This window comes from Lepus europaeus, chromosome 2 (genome assembly GCF_033115175.1).
Source record: "Lepus europaeus isolate LE1 chromosome 2, mLepTim1.pri, whole genome shotgun sequence".
Lineage (NCBI taxonomy): Eukaryota > Metazoa > Chordata > Mammalia > Lagomorpha > Leporidae > Lepus > Lepus europaeus.
Window position 1 is genome coordinate 719,067 of NC_084828.1, and position 21,157 is coordinate 740,223.

Genomic DNA, 21,157 nt, shown 5'->3' on the forward strand with positions numbered 1-21,157 from the left:
ATCGTGTGGAGAGAAGTGTGCGCCTGCCTGGCTGATCATGTGGTTAAGATATTTATTTATTTGAAAAGAGTTATGGAATTGGGGCCAGGGTGTGGGAGAGATCTTCCATCCACTAGTTTACTTCCCAAATGGCCAGGTCTGGGCCAGGGCAAAGGAGACTAACCTTCATCCTGGTCTCCCACGTGGGTGCAGGGGCCCAAACACTTGGGCCATCTGCTGATGCTTTCCCAGGCCATAGCAGAGAGCTGGATCAGAAGTGGAGCAGCTGGGAATCAAACCTATACCCACTGGGGCTGGCGCCATGGCTCATTTGGTTAATCCTCCGCCTGCAGCGCTGGCATCCCATATGGGCGCCTGGTTGCCCCTCTTCCAGGCCAGCTCTGCTGTGGCCCGGGAGTGCAGTGGAGGATGGCCCAAGTGCTTGGGACTCTGCACCCCTGGCTTCGGATCGGCGCAGCGCCGGCCGTAGCAGCCATTTGGGGAGTGAACCAATGGAAGGAAGACCTTTCTCTCTCTCTCTTTCTCTCTCTCTCTCTCTCTCTCTCTCTCTCTCTCTCACTGTCTATAACTCTACCTGTCAAAAAAACAAAACCAAACAAAAAGCCCTATGCCCACCTGGGATGCCAGTGTTGGTAGCTGGTGGCTTACCCACAGTGCCACAGTGCTGAACCCTGCTTTGGCTGTTGCAGCAAACCCTGGCATCATTCGGCCTTGAACACATCAGTGTGTGTTTTCAGGAGGTGCTTTTTTTTTTTTAATGGTTAAATACCTAGCAAAATCAACACCAATTCCTTATCATCTGATATCCTTTACCAGTGTCTTTTAAGGTTTTGTGAGTATCAGATGCAAGCCATGGATAGCTCCCTAGAAAGCATTCCTTTGCAGATAAGTTTGCACCCAGTGTTACACACATCACGAGGTCACGAGGGGAGGCCCCAGCACCACCTAAGCTCGGCAGAGCCCTCCCGTTCTGCTGTGCTGCTGGCTTTTTGGGGTTGACTTAAGGGACAGTACAGGACAGAGAGTGGGATTGAGGCTAAGGGACCCTGAACCATTCAGGCAATAGGAAAACAAAAGTGTGCTTTCCAAACTGTAAAAGTGGACCAGCCCTCAAGAACATGCAGGTGGCCTGTGGCTGGTGCCCACATGATGGGGCAGAGAGGCTGGAAGCGAGAGAGAGGAAAATGAGCCAGGTGCGCACCAGCTCTGGGAAGCTGGCGTAGCAGTGCCAGCCCTGCACACAGTGGTCAGAAACCAGGCCGTAGCCAGATACAACATTCTTTTTTTTTTTAAAGATTAATTTTATGTATTTGAAAGACAGAGTTGCAGAGAGAGATAGAGTCAGAGAGAGAGGCCTTCCATTTGCTGGTTCACTCCCCAAATGACTGCAACGGCCAGAGCTGAGCCAGTCTGAAGCCAGGAGCCAGGAGCTTCTTCCAGGTCGCCCATGTGAGTGCAGGGGCCCAAGGAGTTGGGCCATCTTCTGCTTTCCCAGGCTGTAGCAAAGAGCTGGATCAGAAGTGGAGCAGCCAGGACTCAAACTGGCACCCATACGGGACACCTGCACTGTAGGCCGCAGCTCTAATCCCCTGTGTCACAGCGCCGGCCCCAGATACAATGTTCTTAAAGATTTTACAGTAAATTTTTTTAAAAAGATTATTTATTTGAAAGGGAGGCAGAATTCCCCAAATGGCTACAATGGCTGGGGTTGGACCAGGCTGAAGCTGGGAGCCTGGAACTCCATCTGGGTCTCCCACATCAGACTCAGGCCATCTTCGCTGCCTTTCCAGGTGTGTTAGCAGGGGGGTGAATTGGAAGCACAGGCAGCTGAGACTCAGACCTCTGTTGTGGGTGCTGTCAGCACAGGTGGCGGCTTCACCCCCTTCAAATAAGTCTTTAAGGCAAACTTTGAGTTCTGGAATAATAGCCCAAAATGTCCCTATTGTTAGTTTTAGTCGCCACGGTGTTTGTTGCACAAAGAAAACCATAGACAAAGCTGAATGTGTGGGAGTTTGGTCACCTGCTTCAACCATGGGAAGCAAGTGAGCTAGTAGGGCTGTGAGCTCCCTGGAAGGATGTGGCCATGGGGCTTGGCCGCCCACAGGAACGTGGCTCTCTGCCCCGTGTCCATGCTTAGAAAGGCCCAGACCTCCATGCTGTCCTGGGCCTCCTGCTGACACGTGCCATCCCCCAGGCTGTTTCCTGACTGGGTGCCTGCACACCCCTCCACGCTCTGGTGCCACTGCCGGCAGGTCTACCTGCCCATGAGTTACTGCTACGCCACCCGGCTGAGCGCCTCCGAGGACCCGCTGATCCAGAGCCTCCGCCAGGTGAACCCCCACCCCGCGGGGCCTGACCAGGGGAAACCACGCACAGCCTGCAGGGCTGGGGCCTGCTGTACCTGGGGACCCTGTGAAGCCAAGAGCCCCTGTGGTCAGAGCAGAGACGCCCTCTGCCTTCCTGCAGCGCTTGCCCAAGGTCTTTGTGCTGCAGCCCTAGGGAGAGTCCTGGTGTCCCTGGATGTGAGCCTGAGGTGGGGCTGCTTTGGCTGTGGCATGTTTACTGGGCTGTGTCCTTGGGAAGGGGAAGGGAGCAGACACACAGCGCTCAGCTGGGGCTCGTCCTCAGAGCAGCCCAGGCATTCATGCCCTGCAGGGGTCCCCTGGGCCCTGAGGGCTGGCAGCTGGGGGCTTCCGAGTCCACTGCTGCCACCAGCGGCCCCTGTGCTACACACCCCCAGGAGCTCTATGTGGAGGATTATGCCAGCATCAGCTGGCCGGCACAGAGGAACAACGTGGCGCCTGACGACCTGTACACACCACATAGCTGGCTGCTGCATGTGGTATACGGTGGGCACTCCCAGGGGATTGGGTCTGGGCAGGGGGGACGAGGTCTCACTCATCCACTCCCATAGTCACTTTTTCATTCCCTTACTCCATGGTTAGCAGAGAGCAGCCTTGTGTGTGGGAAAGCTGGGTAGATTCAGGCTTGCCACCCTCTGAAGCCCACCACAGACACCCCCCCAGCAGGTGCCGGGGGGTGGGGTGGGCTAGGAGGTCAGTGAAGGGGAGCATGGCAGGTGGGGTGAGGGGGCGGGAGGAGGGAAGCAGCAGCCCAGACGCTGTACTGCCAGGCTGAGGCCAGCGTCTCAGTGTCTGGCATCCACCAACGGCCCCTGCCCCTCGCAGCGGTCCTCAACCTGTACGAGAGCTACCACAGCGCCAGCCTGCGGCAGAGAGCCGTTCGCAAACTGTATGAGCACATCGACGCTGACGACCGCTTCACCAAGGGCATCAGCATTGGCCCGGTCAGTGGCCCCTCCCCTGTGCAGCCTTTGGGCAAGGGAACTGGGACCGAAGCCGAGCGACCTGCCTCCCTGGAGCTGTGGAGCACGCCCGTCCTGGGCTCCCTCCTGACCCTGCCTCTGCCTCCCCTCTGGCTCTGCACACTGGATGCTGAGGCGGCTCCTGGTGTCTGTTCGCTCACCTCCTGATCCCCACCATCTGCACTTAGGGGTTCAGAGGTGCCCAGGGGTAGAGTTGGCAGGGCCCTCGTGTCCTTACCAGTCTTTGCTGCCTGGCTGTGGACATGGAGCTCTCGACTCCCTGAGACTTACACTCCTGAGCTGGCTTTGCCTCCTGGGGCCACGGGGTCTGGCAAAGGCCAGGTGTGGACACTCCCAGGGACCTTCTGGGGCACATGGCTAGTAGTCAGGGCACATGCCAGAGCAGGTGAGGCTGGTGGGGCAGCACTAAGGAAGCTGGCTTGAAGCTAGGGAGTGACAGTAGGCAGGGCTGTTACAGCCGCCATGCTGCAGAGCACTGGCCCAGGGGCTCTGGGTAAACCCAGCTGGCACTGAGCCAATGGGTCATGCCTAGGGCGCCACACCCAGGATTTTCTGGGCCTCACTTTACCTCAGTGAGTCGAAGTCCTCATTGGCCCAACGATGGCATCCCTGTTTTCCTGGCAGCAGTGTTGTAGTTCTGTAGAAATGCAGCTACGATTGGGACTTGCGTTGTGAACTCCTCGGACCTCCAGAACACCCTGTGCTGGGGCCAGGGGAAGCCGTGGTCCCTGGTGCTCTGTCTTGTCCCCACACCTCTCCTGGCCCCTCAGAGCCTGTCCTGTGTTCTCCAGGGCAGTCATCCCCAGGGCAGACTGCACACTCACGTGACACACTTGCTCCGAAGTCCTCTTCCTTTTCCCCACGGCGGTGTTCTGTGCCCCCTCAGCCCTTCATATCCTAAGCTGGGTGTGACTTGATCACGCTCGCTTCTGTCTGACTGTTTCCTGGGGACCTGTCCCCTGCAAGTGCTTACAAGGTGCTCTGGGTTGGCAGTGGGGCGAGGCTGTGCAGACACTCGAGCGCGACTGCACCTGCTGGAGCAGAGCCCTGACAGGCTGTCTCCTGCAGATCTCAAAGACCATCAACATGCTCGTGCGCTGGTTTGTGGATGGGCCGGCCTCCCCTGCTTTCCAGGAGCATGTGTCCAGGATCCCGGATTACCTCTGGTGAGTGTGGCTGGGTGCTGACTGCAGACACAGGCCTGATGCTGGAGAGGGGTACCAGGCTGCTGTGGCATCTGGGAATGACTTCAGGAGCCAGGAAGTGTTCAGGGTTGTGGAAGCTGGCAAGGGTTGTCTTTGAATGGATAGACCTGCCACCTGGCGGGACCTTTGGGTGGTTCTGGGAAGAGAGGGTAAGGCAGGTTCAGCTTGGTGTGAGAAAAGCCCACGGACAGGAGAGCTTGTCAGCTCTGGGATCCCCTGAGAGGGGCCCACAGCAGGAAGCCTGTGCTTTGGAGGCCCCTCCCTTCTCACACTGGGCACGGCACAGTGGGGGAGCCTCTGGTACCCTTGGCTAGGTCTCGCCCCTTCCCGGGGAGCTGCTGTTGGATTCCCGTGCGTGATTCCGGCTGGGGAGCCCCTGTCCAGGCAGCACCCTGGACAGCCCAGCCTGCTGGGCCTTGAGCTCTTTGTCCTCGTCCCTGATTCGATCCTTTTGTCCTTGCAGGCTGGGCCTGGATGGCATGAAAATGCAGGTGAGGGCTGCAGGACCTGGCTGCCGTGTCCCTTTGCAAACTGTTTCTCCCCTTTATTTCTTATCCTTCTGGGTGGTTGGATTCAGAACTAACTCCTCCTTGCTCTGAGTTCAGCAGTGCACAACAACTGGACAAGTCGTCTGCAGTCCCTTATGCCAGCGTGAGGCTCTAGACTTGCCCTTCGCACTGTTGGTCTCTGCCAGTACGACGTGCTGCCAGGGTCCATCCATAGCTTCCTGTCTGCTCTCGGCCCCTTCGTCAGATCCAGGGCACAGCTCTCATCTTCTGGAGGGAGTAGTGACGGGGGCCACTTCTCTGAGCGGTCATTAGGAGGCTATTCCAGCAGGGCACTCTGGGGGTTACCCTGTGCAGCCACTGGGAGGAGAGGAGGCTAGGGGGCAGTGTGTAGCCAGCCCCAGGAACAGCATGGTGCCCAGTCACAAGGGAGAGGACACTTGCGACCTCCCATGGAGGAGAGGAGGGGGTGGGGTTTGCTGGACTTGGCCGCACATGTGTCATCGATGTCTTTCCGGTCCTGCCTGTGGCTTTGGTTTATGGCTCTGCCAAGCAGATGGCCAAGAGTGTCCTGCCTGGGGCCTTGGCTACAGAGGGGGGTTGGGAAAGAGCTGAGGATCTGCGACCACCCTGTGGGGGTCTAGGGCTTCTGTCAGGTGCTTCAGAGGCACCCGAAGCAGTCAGGTTTGCAGGCCAGGCAGGGTAAGAGACGTTCAGCCCTTGGTGGTCCTGCTCGGCACTGTGCCTTTCCAGGCTGATGCTCCACTGGTGTCTTTAAAGCTCCATACTGACAAAATGTAACATTGAGAATTAAGGGCAGAGGAGGCCTTGGCCTTGTCCTGCCACTCACTGGTCTCTGGGTGCCTGGCCTAGCATTGGTGCCGACAGAGCCAGCCCTTGTAACTGGAGTGTGTAGAGGGGTTCACAGCTTGCACCCCGGGTCTGTGACGTGCTCAGGACATGCCCTGTTCCTCTGTTGGGATTGGTGTGGCTCACCCAGCATTCTGGAACTAAAGCTGACAGCATTCCTGTGCTGGCCTTGGGGCTTGGGTGCTAGATTCAGAGTGGTCCGTGGTGTATCAGGTACCTAGGTGTGCATTTTGCTGGGGTGATGTCACAGTGGGTCCATGTGGAAGCGAGGTCTTCAGAGGTGTCTTGGGTCACATGTGGGACATGTGCACTTGGATGGGGTATGGCCTACCTCACAGTGCACATTGGTGTCATTGAGCCCTGGCCAAGGTGACCATACAGTCACCCTCTTGTGACAGGTTTCTTTTTTTTAATTAATTTTTTTCTTAAAGATTTATTTATTTATTTAAAAGGCAGAATTACAAAGAGAGGGAGAGACAGAGAGAGAGGTCTTCCATCTGCTGGTTCACTCCAAATAGCTGTAATGGCTGGAGCTAGGCTAATCTGCACTAGGAGCCAGGGACTTCATCTGGGTCTCCCACATGGGTGCAGGGACCCAAGCACTTGGACCATCCTCCACTGCTTTCCCAGGTGCGTTAGCAGGGAGCTGGATTGGAAGTGGAGCAGCTAGGACTTCAACTGGTGCCCATATGGGATGCTGGTGCTGAAGGCAGGGGCTTTACCCCCGTAAGCCACAGTGCCAGCCCCCTGACAGGTTTCCAGAACCTGCAGAGTGGAGCACGATGTGCCCTCACACATCACCTATACCCAATAGGGGCTGCTTCCTGGGTGTTCAAAGCCCTGTCCCCAGTAAAGTTGGTAATGATTCTGAATACGTTCAAAATGGCCTGCAGCTGGTGTGTGGAATCAGGACTCCAGCCAGGCCCTCATGTGTTTGGTTTTCTTGGAAGCTGAGTTGACTCTAGCAGCCTTCCATGTCCCCTTCTGCCTAGACATTTGTCCTTGATGGGTTCCATGTTCTGAACCTTGCTGGCTGCTGACCATGTGCCCTTAGCTCCCGTGAACTGGCGGGCAGGCCCTGAGTGTGATCCTTTGGGTTTTGGTGAGGATGTTTCCCTAGTGCGCAGTCTTGCTTGCCTCAGCCTCCTAGGCCCCACTCTCCCTGGGGTGGTACCTGCTTTCTGAGCTGAGACGCAAGTGTTGACCTGTGACCCAGGCTTCTGGGGTGGGATTTGAGGTGGGGCCTTCTCAGCCCTGTCGCGGCCCTAGCCAGCATCTCAGCTGGGGCCCCCCACCTCCAGGCATACTTGGAAGTGGGGGGCATTTCTGATTGTCCCGTGCTGGGGCACACTGCTTTTATAGGGGTTGGGGGCTTGGTGGTCCGTGTCGTTCAGTCTAGAAATGCCCTGAGGGTTGTAGTCCTAGCTAGGGGCTTCCTGACCCTGCTAGCTCCTCTTAGGCCCTTGTTAGCTGTGATGGGTGCCCAGGCCTCAGGTGGGGTCTGGACCCCAGACCCTGTCTGATCCCAGGTGGGGTTGGGGTTGGGGCTGCTGTGGTAGCACTGCTCTAACGGCTCCCCCTTGGTGTGCAGGGCACCAACGGCTCGCAGATCTGGGATACGTCATTTGCCATCCAAGCTATGCTAGAGGTATGTGGCTCTGCCCTCCAGCTGGCTTCTACCCTGAGGCTTATGCTAGCCTGGCGCCCTGAGCCCCTGGTGTATGAAGGAGCTGGCCTTGTCTGGTGGTGGCGGCGGGAGGTAGGGGGGTGTAGCGCGGGAGATGAACCTGAGCCCGGGGAGGGCTGTTCTGGGGGAGTGAGCAGGGGTCTCTGAGCAGGGGTGGGCTCTAGGCTATTCCTAAAACTTTGAGTGGCTTATTGTGGAGAAACGAGCATTGCTGTGTGGTAGGAATGGGTGTGTGTGATAGAACTGTGAGGGGGTCTGGGGACCATCCCAGGGCCTGTGTGCTGCTGTGCTGGTCATGTCTTCTGGTCGCTCAGTCTTACTCGCTTCTCACAGACTTTGGCTTGTTTTTACAGGTAAGAGCAGCAGGAAACTAGAACATTCCAGAGACAGCTGTGGGTGTGATTCTGGCTCCATCGGGGGTGGGACTGGCTCAGCCGTGCTGCTCTGTGTGTCTCCAGGCAGGTGCACACCACAGGCCTGAGTTCGCGTCCTGCCTGCAGAAGGCACACGAGTTCCTGAGGCTTTCCCAGGTGAGGCTCTGCCTGGGGCTCGGAGGGCGGCAGAGGGGTGTCGGCATCAGAGCAGGGCTCCCACAGGCCTCTGCCTGCCCTGCTGTTCCTCATGCTGCCATTCTCGTTGCCCATTCGTCCTCCAGCCACCCTGTTCCCCCCAAGGCAGCCGTGTCCGTGGTCTGTTCACACTGGAGCCCATGCACACACTCTGCAGCCTGCTAATGCCCCAGCCTGACAGACCCCTGCCTCCAGGCTCTGAGGTGCCACCCAGTCAGAACCTGTTCTTAGTGTTTCCACACTCACCTGCTCCTCTGTATGCACCCTGTGGTGTGCCCTGCCCTCTGACCCAGCCCCCACACCCCGCCCCAGGCACAGGGGCTGCCTCCCCCTTCTGCCCTCAGTGTCCCCGTGCCTGAAGTGCCTGCCTCTGGCAGCCCATCCCTTCCGTAAGAGCTCGCCAGGATGCTCTTCTGTAGGGGCGTCTGTGTGCCAGGGTGCCCGGCTGGGGCCGGGGCCTGTGTCAGCGCTGCAGCCCTCCCACTTCCCATAGTGGGTCTTGCGCCTGGCCCTCCCTGAATGTGCTGTGAGCACAGGAGGACTCAGGAGGCAGGCTGGGTGCCAGGCACACTCAGACTCATTTCCTGTCTTAGTGGCTGGGAGACACAGGGCCGAGGGTCTATGGTGCTGGGGTGAGTGAGCCAGCGTGGGACTGGACTCCCCTAGTGGGGGAATGTGTGGAGTCGGGTTCCTCATGTCTGGGCTGATGTCTGTCCTTGCTGGCTAAGCGTGTTTTCTGTCTAGTGGGGCTGTGGGCAGGTGTAGCCATGACTGGCAGCAGCACAGACTTCCCAGAATGCCCTGTGCCATCTTAGTGACATAGAGCAGCCCTAATAGCAACGTCTCTCTGCTTCTGCACATGCCTCTCGGTGCTGCCCAGGTCCCAGACAACCCGCCCGACTACCAGAAGTACTACCGCCAGATGAGCAAGGTACGGTGAGCTGCCCCGGTGTGGGTCCTTGAGTCGTCTGTTAGAGCTGATGCCTGAGCCAGCTGCCTGCTGGTGGGTCTGCTTCATCTGTGGCAGCTTGACCTGCACACAGACGGGCCCTGCCTCGGGGCAGTCGGGACAGTCACGGGAGGCAGATGCTGTGTAAAGGGCTGAAATGACAGAGTGTGTCGAGTGCAAAGTGGAGGGAAGAGGACGTCATGGCCGGCCCTGGGGTTGGGGTTGGGGCAGTAGGTGCGGGCTGTGGAATGAAGTGTGGACACAGCCTCGTGTGCCCCAGCCCATTCTGTGGTCCAGTCTGAAAGCATTCACGTGGGAGCTGTAGCCTTTGGCGGGGGTCACCGTGCTGGAAGCTGATGGTGGGTTGGGATGTCCTGATTTGGAGCTGAGGCTGTACCTGCACTTTCGTGGCAGCTCTGCAGGACTGAGGGCTGTGTCACAGTTGTGAGTGGTCCTCAGGACTGGACACAGGTGCCCCTGCCCAGCAGTCACTGCTTGTACTCTGCAGGGTGGCTTCTGCTTCAGCACACTGGATTGTGGTTGGATCGTTGCCGACTGCACAGCCGAGGCCTTGAAGTCTGTGCTGCTCCTACAGGAGACATGTCCCTTTGTCACCGAGCACGTCCCCCGAGAGCGGCTCTGCGATGCTGTGGCTGTGGTGAGGCTGTGGCCCTGTCCTGCGTAAGACCTGCCTGCTCCCCTCCACTTCCCATGGGCACTGTCTGCAGGCAACAGTGAGGGAGGGGGGCTGAGCCGGAGGAGGCCTTAGCTGGACTGTTTACCTAGGGCCTGAGTGCAGAAGCCGGTGTACAGGGAGCTCCTGTGTTGTTCAGCAGGGGTGAGTGAGTGATGAGTAAATGCGTGTGCATGTTGGGTCCGACCCTAGGGGACAGTTTGGGCTGAGTGATGAGATTCCAGCTGCCCTTGGGCACCCGAGGCCTGCTATCAGCGTGGTTCCTTGTGCCATGCCCCTGCCCCTGCCCCTGCCCCATTGATTGCAGGTCCGGGGTACTTCTCCCAAGTTGGATGGCTGAACACAGACCAAGGAGTGGCTTCTCAGGATGTCCTTTATCTGGTTTTAGCTGTTGAATATGAAGAACCCAGATGGAGGGTTTGCCACCTACGAGACCAAGCGTGGGGGCCATTTGCTGGAGCTGCTGAACCCCTCAGAAGTCTTTGGTGAGTGGATCAGCCGTGATGTGGGCACACACCTGGCCCATGTTCTTCCCTCCCCTGGGCTGTGCCCACGAGGACCCCATACTTGGGCAGATGGGCCTCGAGTTCTTCCTAAACATGGCTGTTCTGGCTTCTTGGACCGAGGTTGGCTGAGATCCCTGTGATGCAGACGAATGGGGGTCTCTGTCCTGGGGGTCAGAGGAAGAGTCACATGGGATTTGCTGCTGGCTGTCTGGTCCCAGCTGGGTGGCTCCTGCTCCATCCGCAGGAGCTTTGTTCTGTTCGGTGGCGGCCGCTGTGTATCCTGAGCACCTACAGGGAGGTGTTGGGTGGGGACCTTGACGCTGTGCCACCGCGGAGCACGTCTGCACTGCTGCTGTGCTTCTGCTTGCTGGGGCAGGCTCCCTCCTGGCCAGCCTCTTGCCCCAGCTTCCTGGGCTTGCTCCGCCTCATTCATCTACCTGTTCAGTGTGCTTGTTGGGATGAGGTGCAGCTCTCTGCTCTGTCCTTGACCTGGGTCATTGTGCCCGTCACCCTGGGCCGTGCAGCGTGCAGGTGCTGCTCTGCCCCTTGCCGTGTGGCCTGGACGATGTCCTGGGGCAGGCTGTACACAGAGGCGTTCTTGTTTGCCGTGATGTGGCCTCCGTGCAGGCCCAGGGGGCTGGGACGAGGTTCCTGCGCCTCAGCTCTGCCTCGCCTTCCCAGGGGACATCATGATCGACTACACGTACGTAGAGTGCACCTCGGCTGTGATGCAGGCGCTGCAGCACTTCCATGCGCAGTTCCCGGACCACAGGGCACAGGAGATCAGGTAAGGGCCTCAGCTGCAGGCTCAGCGGCGTCACCACGGCAGACCCCGTGGTCTGTGCAGGACACCTTCTGACCGCGGGGCTTCAGTTCCCGAGTGCACACCTGTGCCCCAGAGCACACCAGGGGTGTGGGTGAGGCTCACAGCAGCGCAGCTGCAAACATGGCTTAGAAAAGGACCTGCACGCACATACGTGGTCATTGTGGAGCCATTTCCTGTGGAAGTCCTCTACTGCTCAAGAGTGTGGGCCCAGCACACGGTGCTCAGACCACTGAGGTGTGGACACAGCGGGAATGGCATCAGAAGACCACATCACATGAGCCCTCCACTGGTCATGGTCTTTGTCCCGTCTCTCAGTCTGTTACTGCCCCCCCCAGGTGTGTTACTGTCCCCCTCCCCCCTAAGGTGTGTTACTGTCCCTCCTCTCTCAGGTGTGTTACTGTCCCCCTCCTCTCTCAGGTGTGTTACTGTCCCCCCTCCTCTCTCAGGTGTGTTACTGTCCCCCTTCCTCTCTCAGGTGTGTTACTGCCCCCTTCTCTCAGGTGTGTTACTGTCCCTCCTCTCTCAGGTGTGTTACTGTCCCCCCTCCTCTCTCAGGTGTGTTACTGTCCCCCTCCTCTCTCAGGTGTGTTACTGTCCCCCCTCCTCTCTCAGGTGTGTTACTGTCCCCCTCCTCTCTCAGGTGTGTTACTGTCCCTCCTCTCTCAGGTGTGTTACTGTCCCCCCTCCTCGCTCAGGTGTGTTACTGTCCCTCCTCTCTCAGGTGTGTTACTGCCCCTCCTCGCTCAGGTATGTTACTGCCCCCTCCTCTCTCAGGTGTGTTACTGTCCCCCCTCCTCTCTCAGTCTGTTACTGCCCCCCCCACGTGTGTTACTGTCCCCCTCCCCCCTCAGGTGTGTTACTGTCCCTCCTCGCTCAGGTGTGTTACTGCCCCTCCTTGCTCAGGTGTGTTACTGTCCCTCCTCGCTCAGGTATGTTACTGTCCCCCCTCCTCTCTGAGGTGTGTTACTGTCCCCCCTCCTCTCTCAGGAGTGTTACTGTCCCCTCTCTCTCAGGTGTGTAACTGTCCCCCCTCCTCGCTCAGGTGTGTTACTGTCCCCCCTCTCTCAGGTGTGTTACTGTCCCACCTCCTCTCTCAGGTATGTTACTGTCCCCCCTCCTCGCTCAGGTGTGTTACTGCCCCCTCCTAACTCAGGTGTGTTACTGTCCCCCTCCCCCCTAAGGTGTGTTACTGTCCCTCCTCTCTCAGGTGTGTTACTGTCCCCCCTCCTCTCTGAGGTGTGTTACTGTCCCCCCTCCTCGCTCAGGTATGTTACTGCCCCCTCCTCTCTCAGGTGTGTTACTGTCCCTCCCCCCTCAGGTGTGTTACTGTCCCTCCTCGCTCAGGTATGTTACTGTCCCCCCTCCTCTCAGGTGTGTTACTGTCCCTCCTCTCTCAGGTGTGCTACTGTCCCCCTCCTCTCTCAGGTGTGTTACTGTCCCCCTCCTATCTCAGGTGTGTTACTGTCCCCCTCCTCTCTCAGGTGTGTTACTGTCCCCCCTCCTCGCTCAGGTGTGTTACTGCCCCCTCCTCTCTCAGGTGTGTTACTGTCCCCCCTCCTCTCTCAGGTGTGTTACTGTCCCCCCTCCTCTCTCAGGTGTGTTACTGTCCCCCCCTCCTCTCTCAGGTGTCTTACTGTCCCTCCTCTCTCAGGTGTGTTACTGTCCCCCCTCCTCTCTCAGGTGTGTTACTGTCCCCCCTCCACTCAGGTGTGTACTGTCCCCCCTCCTCTCTCAGGTATGTTACTGCCCCCTCCTCTCTCAGGTGTGTTACTGTCCCCCTCCTCTCTCAGGTGTGTTACTGTCCCCCTCCTCTCTCAGGTATGTTACTGTCCCCCCTCCTCGCTCAGGTGTGTTACTGTCCCCCCTCCTCGCTCAGGTGTGTTACTATCCCCCCTCCTCTCTCAGGTGTGTTACTGCCCCTCCTCTCTCAGGTGTGTTACTGTCCCCCCTCCTCTCTCAGGTGTGTTACTTTCCCCCCTCCTCTCTCAGGTGTGTTACTGTCCCCCCTCCTCTCTCAGGTGTGTTACTGTCCCCCCTCCTCTCTCAGGTGTGTTACTGTCCCTCTTCTCTCAGGTGTGTTACTGTCCCCCCTCCTCTCTCAGGTGTGTTACTGTCCCCCCTCCTCTCTCAGGTGTGTTACTGTCCCCCTCCTCTCTCAGGTGTGTTACTGTCCCCCCTCCTCTCTCAGGTGTGTTACTGCCCCCTCCTCTCTCAGGTGTGTTACTGTCCCCCCTCCTCTCTCAGGTGTGTTACTGTCCCCCCTCCTCTCTCAGGTGTGTTACTGTCCCCCCTCCTCTCTCAGGTGTGTTACTGTCCCCCCTCCTCTCTCAGGTGTGCTAATGTCCCTCCTCTCTCAGGTGTGTTACTGTCCCCCTCCTCTCTCAGGTGTGTTACTGTCCCCCCTCCTCGCTCAGGTGTGTTACTGCCCCTCCTCTCTCAGGTGTGTTACTGTCCCTCCTCTCTCAGGTGTGTTACTGCCCCTCCTCTCTCAGGTGTCTTACTGTCCCCCCTCCTCTCTCAGGTTATGTTACTGTCCCTCCACCTCTCTCAGGTGTGTTACTGCCCCTCCTCAGGTGTGTTACTGTCCCCCCTCCTCTCTCAGGTGTGTTATTGCCCCTCCTCTCTCAGGTGTGTTACTGTCCCCCTCCTCTCTCAGGTGTGTTACTGTCCCCCTCCTCTCTCAGGTGTGTTACTGTCCCCCCTCCTCTCTGAAGTGTGTTACTGTCCTCCCTCCTCTCTCAGGTGTGTTACTGTCCCCCCTCCTCTCTGAGGTGTGTTACTGTCCCCCCTCCTCTCTCAGGTTATGTTACTGTCCCTCCACCTCTCTCAGGTGTGTTACTGTCCCCCCCTCCTCTCTCAGGTGTGTTACTGTCCCCCCTCCTCTCACAGGTATGTTACTGCCCCTCCTCTCAGGTGTGTTACTGCCCCTCCTCTCAGGTGTGTTACTGTCCCCTCTCCTCTCTCAGGTGTGTTACTGTCCCTCCTCTCTCAGGTGTGTTACTGTCCCCCCTCCTCTCTCAGTTGTGTTACTGTCATCTCCTCTCTCAGGTGTGTTACTGTCCCCCCTCCTCTCTCAGGTGTGTTACTGTCCCTCCTCTCTCAGGTGTGTTACTGTCCCCCCTCTCTCTCAGGTGTGTTACTGTCCCTCCTATCTATGGTGTGTTACTGTCCCTCCTCTCTCAGGTGTGTTACTGCCCCTCCTCTCTCAGGTGTCTTACTGTCCCCCCTCCTCTCTCAGGTTATGTTACTGTCCCTCCACCTCTCTCAGGTGTGTTACTGCCCCTCCTCTCTCAGGTGTGTTACTGTCCCCCCTCCTCTCTCAGGTGTGTTACTGCCCCTCCTCTCTCAGGTGTGTTACTGTCCCCCTCCTATCTCAGGTGTGTTACTGTCCCCCTCCTCTCTCAGGTGTGTTACTGTCCCCCTTCTCTCAGGTGTGTTACTGTCCCTCCTCTCTCAGGTATGTTACTGCCCCTCCTCTCTCAGGTGTGTTACTGTCCCTCCTCTCTCAGGTGTGTTACTGTCCCCCCTCCTCTCTGAGGTGTGTTACTGCCCCTCCTCTCTCAGGTGTGCTACTGTCCCCCTCCTATCTCAGGTGTTTTACTGTCCCTCCTCTCTCAGGTGTGTTACTGCCCCTCCTCTCTCAGGTGTGTTACTGCCCCTCCTCTCAGGTGTGTTACTGCCCCTCCTCTCTCAGGTGTGTAACTGCCCCTCCTCTCTCAGGTGTGTTACTGTCCCCCCTCCTCTCTCAGGTGTGTTACTGTCCCCCCTCCTCTCTCAGGTGTGTTACTGTCCCTTCTCGCTCAGGTGTGTTACTGTCCCCTCCTCTCTCAGGTGTGTTACTGTCCCCCCTCCTCTCTCAGGTGTGTTACTGTCCCCCCTCCTCGCTCAGGTATGTTACTGCCCCCTCCTCTCTCAGGTGTGTTACTGTCCCCCTCCTCTCTCAGGTGTGTTACTGTCCCCCCTCCTCTCTCAGGTGTGTTACTGTCCCCCCTCCTCTCTCAGGTGTGTTACTGTCCCCCCTCCTCGCTCAGGTATGTTACTGCCCCCTCCTCTCTCAGGTGTGTTACTGTCCACCTCCTCTCTCAGGTGTGTTACTGTCCCTCCTCTCTCAGGTGTGTTACTGCCCCTTCTCAGGTGTGTTACTATCCCCCCTCCACTCTCAGGTGTGTTACTATCCCCCCTCCTCTCTCAGGTGTGTTACTGTCCCCCTCCTCTCTCAGGTGTGTTACTGTCCCCCCTCCTCTCTGAGGTGTGTTACTGTCCCCCCTCCTCTCTCAGGTGTGTTACTGTCCCCCCTCCTCTCTCAAGTGTGTTACTGTCCCCCTCCTCTCTCAGGTGTGTTACTGTCCCCTCCTCTCTCAGGTGTGTTACTGTCCCCCGTCCTCTCTCAGGTGTGTTCTGTCCCCCCTCCTCTCTCAGGTGTGTTACTGTCCCCCCTCCTCTCTGAGGTGTGTTACTGTCCCCCTCCTCTCTCAGGTGTGTTACTGTCCCCCCTCCTCTCTCAGGTGTGTTACTGTCCCCCCTCCTCTCTGAGGTGTGTTACTGTCCCCCCTCCTCTCTGAGGTGTGGTACTGTCCCCCCTCCTCTCTCAGGTGTGTTACTGTCCCCCTCCTCTCTCAGGTGTGTTACTGTCCCCCCTCCTCTCTCAGGTGTGTTACTGTCCCCCCTCCTCTCTCAGGTGTGTTACTGTCCCCCCTCCTCTCTCAGGTGTGCTAATGTCCCTCCTCTCTCAGGTGTGTTACTGTCCCCCTCCTCTCTCAGGTGTGTTACTGTCCCCCCTCCTCTCTCAGGTGTGTTACTGTCCCCCCTCCTCTCTCAGGTGTGTTACTGTCCCCCCTCCTCTCTCAAGTGTGTTACTGTCCCCCTCCTCTCTCAGGTGTGTTACTGTCCCCTCCTCTCTCAGGTGTGTTACTGTCCCCCGTCCTCTCTCAGGTGTGTTCTGTCCCCCCTCCTCTCTCAGGTGTGTTACTGTCCCCCCTCCTCTCTGAGGTGTGTTACTGTCCCCCTCCTCTCTCAGGTGTGTTACTGTCCCCCCTCCTCTCTCAGGTGTGTTACTGTCCCCCCTCCTCTCTGAGGTGTGTTACTGTCCCCCCTCCTCTCTCAGGTGTGTTACTGTCCCCCCTCCTCTCTCAGGTGTGTTACTGTCCCCCTCCTCTCTCAGGTGTGTTACTGTCCCCCCTCCTCTCTCAGGTGTGTTACTGTCCCCCCTCCTCTCTCAGGTGTGTTACTGTCCCCCCTCCTCTCTCAGGTGTGTTACTGTCCCCCCTCCTCTCTCAGGTGTGCTAATGTCCCTCCTCTCTCAGGTGTGTTACTGTCCCCCTCCTCTCTCAGGTGTGTTACTGTCCCCCCTCCTCGCTCAGGTGTGTTACTGCCCCTCCTCTCTCAGGTGTGTTACTGTCCCCCCCTCCTCTCTCAGGTGTGTTACTGTCCCTCCTCTCTCAGGTGTGTTACTGCCCCTCCTCTCTCAGGTGTCTTACTGTCCCCCCTCCTCTCTCAGGTTATGTTACTGTCCCTCCACCTCTCTCAGGTGTGTTACTGCCCCTCCTCTCTCAGGTGTGTTACTGTCCCCCCTCCTCTCAGGTGTGTTACTGTCCCTCCTCTCTCAGGTGTGCTACTGTCCCCCTCCTCTCTCAGGTGTGTTACTGTCCCCCTCCTATCTCAGGTGTGTTACTGTCCCCCTCCTCTCTCAGGTGTGTTACTGTCCCCCCTCCTCGCTCAGGTGTGTTACTACCCCCTCCTCTCTCAGGTGTGTTACTGTCCCCCCTCCTCTCTCAGGTGTGTTACTGCCCCCTCCTCTCTCAGGTGTGTTACTGTCCCCCCTTCTCTCAGGTGTGTTACTGTCCCCCCTCCTCTCTCAGGTGTGTTACTGTCCCCCCCTCCTCTCTCAGGTGTCTTACTGTCCCTCCTCTCTCAGGTGTGTTACTGTCCCCCCTCCTCTCTCAGGTGTGTTACTGTCCCCCCTCCTCTCAGGTGTGTACTGTCCCCCCTCCTCTCTCAGGTATGTTACTGCCCCCTCCTCTCTCAGGTGTGTTACTGTCCCCCTCCTCTCTCAGGTGTGTTACTGTCCCCCTCCTCTCTCAGGTATGTTACTGTCCCCCCTCCTCGCTCAGGTGTGTTACTGTCCCCCCTCCTCGCTCAGGTGTGTTACTATCCCCCCTCCTCTCTCAGGTGTGTTACTGCCCCTCCTCTCTCAGGTGTGTTACTGTCCCCCCTCCTCTCTCAGGTGTGTTACTTTCCCCCCTCCTCTCTCAGGTGTGTTACTGTCCCCCCTCCTCTCTCAGGTGTGTTACTGTCCCCCCTCCTCTCTCAGGTGTGTTACTGTCCCTCTTCTCTCAGGTGTGTTACTGTCCCCCCTCCTCTCTCAGGTGTGTTACTGTCCCCCCTCCTCTCTCAGGTGTGTTACTGTCCCCCTCCTCTCTCAGGTGTGTTACTGTCCCCCCTCCTCTCTCAGGTGTGTTACTGCCCCCTCCTCTCTCAGGTGTGTTACTGTCCCCCCTCCTCTCTCAGGTGTGTTACTCTCCCCCCTCCTCTCTCAGGTGTGTTACTGTCCCCCCTCCTCTCTCAGGTGTGTTACTTTCCCCCCTCCTCTCTCAGGTGTGCTAATGTCCCTCCTCTCTCAGGTGTGTTACTGTCCCCCTCCTCTCTCAGGTGTGTTACTGTCCCCCCTCCTCGCTCAGGTGTGTTACTGCCCCTCCTCTCTCAGGTGTGTTACTGTCCCTCCTCTCTCAGGTGTGTTACTGCCCCTCCTCTCTCAGGTGTCTTACTGTCCCCCCTCCTCTCTCAGGTTATGTTACTGTCCCTCCACCTCTCTCAGGTGTGTTACTGCCCCTCCTCAGGTGTGTTACTGTCCCCCCTCCTCTCTCAGGTGTGTTATTGCCCCTCCTCTCTCAGGTGTGTTACTGTCCCCCTCCTCTCTCAGGTGTGTTACTGTCCCCCTCCTCTCTCAGGTGTGTTACTGTCCCCCCTCCTCTCTGAAGTGTGTTACTGTCCTCCCTCCTCTCTCAGGTGTGTTACTGTCCCCCCTCCTCTCTGAGGTGTGTTACTGTCCCCCCTCCTCTCTCAGGTTATGTTACTGTCCCTCCACCTCTCTCAGGTGTGTTACTGTCCCCCCCTCCTCTCTCAGGTGTGTTACTGTCCCCCCTCCTCTCACAGGTATGTTACTGCCCCTCCTCTCAGGTGTGTTACTGCCCCTCCTCTCAGGTGTGTTACTGTCCCCTCTCCTCTCTCAGGTGTGTTACTGTCCCTCCTCTCTCAGGTGTGTTACTGTCCCCCCTCCTCTCTCAGTTGTGTTACTGTCATCTCCTCTCTCAGGTGTGTTACTGTCCCCCCTCCTCTCTCAGGTGTGTTACTGTCCCTCCTCTCTCAGGTGTGTTACTGTCCCCCCTCTCTCTCAGGTGTGTTACTGTCCCTCCTATCTATGGTGTGTTACTGTCCCTCCTCTCTCAGGTGTGTTACTGCCCCTCCTCTCTCAGGTGTCTTACTGTCCCCCCTCCTCTCTCAGGTTATGTTACTGTCCCTCCACCTCTCTCAGGTGTGTTACTGCCCCTCCTCTCTCAGGTGTGTTACTGTCCCCCCTCCTCTCTCAGGTGTGTTACTGCCCCTCCTCTCTCAGGTGTGTTACTGTCCCCCTCCTATCTCAGGTGTGTTACTGTCCCCCTCCTCTCTCAGGTGTGTTACTGTCCCTCCTCTCTCAGGTGTGTTACTGCCCCTTCTCAGGTGTGTTACTATCCCCCCTCCACTCTCAGGTGTGTTACTATCCCCCCTCCTCTCTCAGGTGTGTTACTGTCCCCCTCCTCTCTCAGGTGTGTTACTGTCCCCCCTCCTCTCTGAGGTGTGTTACTGTCCCCCCTCCTCTCTCAGGTGTGTTACTGTCCCCCCTCCTCTCTCAAGTGTGTTACTGTCCCCCTCCTCTCTCAGGTGTGTTACTGTGCCCTCCTCTCTCAGGTGTGTTACTGTCCCCCGTCCTCTCTCAGGTGTGTTCTGTCCCCCCTCCTCTCTCAGGTGTGTTACTGTCCCCCCTCCTCTCTGAGGTGTGTTACTGTCCCCCTCCTCTCTCAGGTGTGTTACTGTCCCCCCTCCTCTCTCAGGTGTGTTACTGTCCCCCCTCCTCTCTGAGGTGTGTTACTGTCCCCCCTCCTCTCTGAGGTGTGGTACTGTCCCCCCTCCTCTCTCAGGTGTGTTACTGTCCCCCTCCTCTCTCAGGTGTGTTACTGTCCCCCCTCCTCTCTCAGGTGTGTTACTGTCCCCCCTCCTCTCTCAGGTGTGTTACTGTCCCCCCTCCTCTCTCAGGTGTGCTAATGTCCCTCCTCTCTCAGGTGTGTTACTGTCCCCCTCCTCTCTCAGGTGTGTTACTGTCCCCCCTCCTCTCTCAGGTGTGTTACTGTCCCCCCTCCTCTCTCAGGTGTGTTACTGTCCCCCCTCCTCTCTCAAGTGTGTTACTGTCCCCCTCCTCTCTCAGGTGTGTTACTGTCCCCTCCTCTCTCAGGTGTGTTACTGTCCCCCGTCCTCTCTCAGGTGTGTTCTGTCCCCCCTCCTCTCTCAGGTGTGTTACTGTCCCCCCTCCTCTCTGAGGTGTGTTATTGTCCCCCTCCTCTCTCAGGTGTGTTACTGTCCCCCCTCCTCTCTCAGGTGTGTTACTGTCCCCCCTCCTCTCTGAGGTGTGTTACTGTCCCCCCTCCTCTCTCAGGTGTGTTACTGTCCCCCCTCCTCTCTCAGGTGTGTTACTGTCCCCCTCCTCTCTCAGGTGTGTTACTGTCCCCCCTCCTCTCTCAGGTGTGTTACTGTCCCCCCTCCTCTCTCAGGTGTGTTACTGTCCCCCCTCCTCTCTCAGGTGTGTTACTGTCCCCCCTCCTCTCTCAGGTGTGCTAATGTCCCTCCTCTCTCAGGTGTGTTACTGTCCCCCTCCTCTCTCAGGTGTGTTACTGTCCCCCCTCCTCGCTCAGGTGTGTTACTGCCCCTCCTCTCTCAGGTGTGTTACTGTCCCCCCCTCCTCTCTCAGGTGTGTTACTGTCCCTCCTCTCTCAGGTGTGTTACTGCCCCTCCTCTCTCAGGTGTCTTACTGTCCCCCCTCCTCTCTCAGGTTATGTTACTGTCCCTCCACCTCTCTCAGGTGTGTTACTGCCCCTCCTCTCTCAGGTGTGTTACTGTCCCCCCTCCTCTCAGGTGTGTTACTGTCCCTCCTCTCTCAGGTGTGCTACTGTCCCCCTCCTCTCTCAGGTGTGTTACTGTCCCCCTCCTATCTCAGGTGTGTTACTGTCCCCCTCCTCTCTCAGGTGTGTTACTGTCCCCCCTCCTCGCTCAGGTGTGTTACTACCCCCTCCTCTTTCAGGTGTGTTACTGTCCCCCCTCCTCTCTCAGGTGTGTTACTGCCCCCTCCTCTCTCAGGTGTGTTACTGTCCCCCCTCCTCTCTCAGGTGTGTTACTGTCCCCCCTCCTCTCTCAGGTGTGTTACTGTCCCCCCCTCCTCTCTCAGGTGTCTTACTGTCCCTCCTCTCTCAGGTGTGTTACTGTCCCCCCTCCTCTCTCAGGTGTGTTACTGTCCCCCCTCCTCTCAGGTGTGTACTGTCCCCCCTCCTCTCTCAGGTATGTTACTGCCCCCTCCTCTCTCAGGTGTGTTACTGTCCCCCTCCTCTCTCAGGTGTGTTACTGTCCCCCTCCTCTCTCAGGTATGTTACTGTCCCCCCTCCTCGCTCAGGTGTGTTACTGTCCCCCCTCCTCGCTCAGGTGTGTTACTATCCCCCCTCCTCTCTCAGGTGTGTTACTGCCCCTCCTCTCTCAGGTGTGTTACTGTCCCCCCTCCTCTCTCAGGTGTGTTACTTTCCCCCCTCCTCTCTCAGGTGTGTTACTGTCCCCCCTCCTCTCTCAGGTGTGTTACTTTCCCCCCTCCTCTCTCAGGTGTGTTACTGTCCCCCCTCCTCTCTCAGGTGTGTTACTGTCCCCCCTCCTCTCTCAGGTGTGTTACTGTCCCTCTTCTCTCAGGTGTGTTACTGTCCCCCCTCC

At 57.9% G+C, this 21,157-nt stretch overlaps 1 protein-coding gene across 1 annotated transcript in view; it reads left to right on the forward strand.

Annotated features, from left to right (window-relative positions):
* LSS (lanosterol synthase) overlaps positions 1 to 21,157 on the forward strand; it is a 48,552-nt gene that overhangs the window by 6,437 nt on the left and 20,958 nt on the right. Inside the window, exons 7-17 of the mRNA XM_062204264.1 lie at positions 2,195 to 2,330; positions 2,741 to 2,849; positions 3,189 to 3,307; positions 4,415 to 4,512; positions 5,015 to 5,042; positions 7,519 to 7,575; positions 8,073 to 8,144; positions 9,064 to 9,114; positions 9,641 to 9,790; positions 10,215 to 10,311; positions 11,014 to 11,119. Of these exons, the coding sequence (XP_062060248.1) occupies positions 2,195 to 2,330; positions 2,741 to 2,849; positions 3,189 to 3,307; positions 4,415 to 4,512; positions 5,015 to 5,042; positions 7,519 to 7,575; positions 8,073 to 8,144; positions 9,064 to 9,114; positions 9,641 to 9,790; positions 10,215 to 10,311; positions 11,014 to 11,119 (1,023 nt within the window). The remainder of the gene's footprint in view (positions 1 to 2,194; positions 2,331 to 2,740; positions 2,850 to 3,188; positions 3,308 to 4,414; positions 4,513 to 5,014; positions 5,043 to 7,518; positions 7,576 to 8,072; positions 8,145 to 9,063; positions 9,115 to 9,640; positions 9,791 to 10,214; positions 10,312 to 11,013; positions 11,120 to 21,157) is intronic.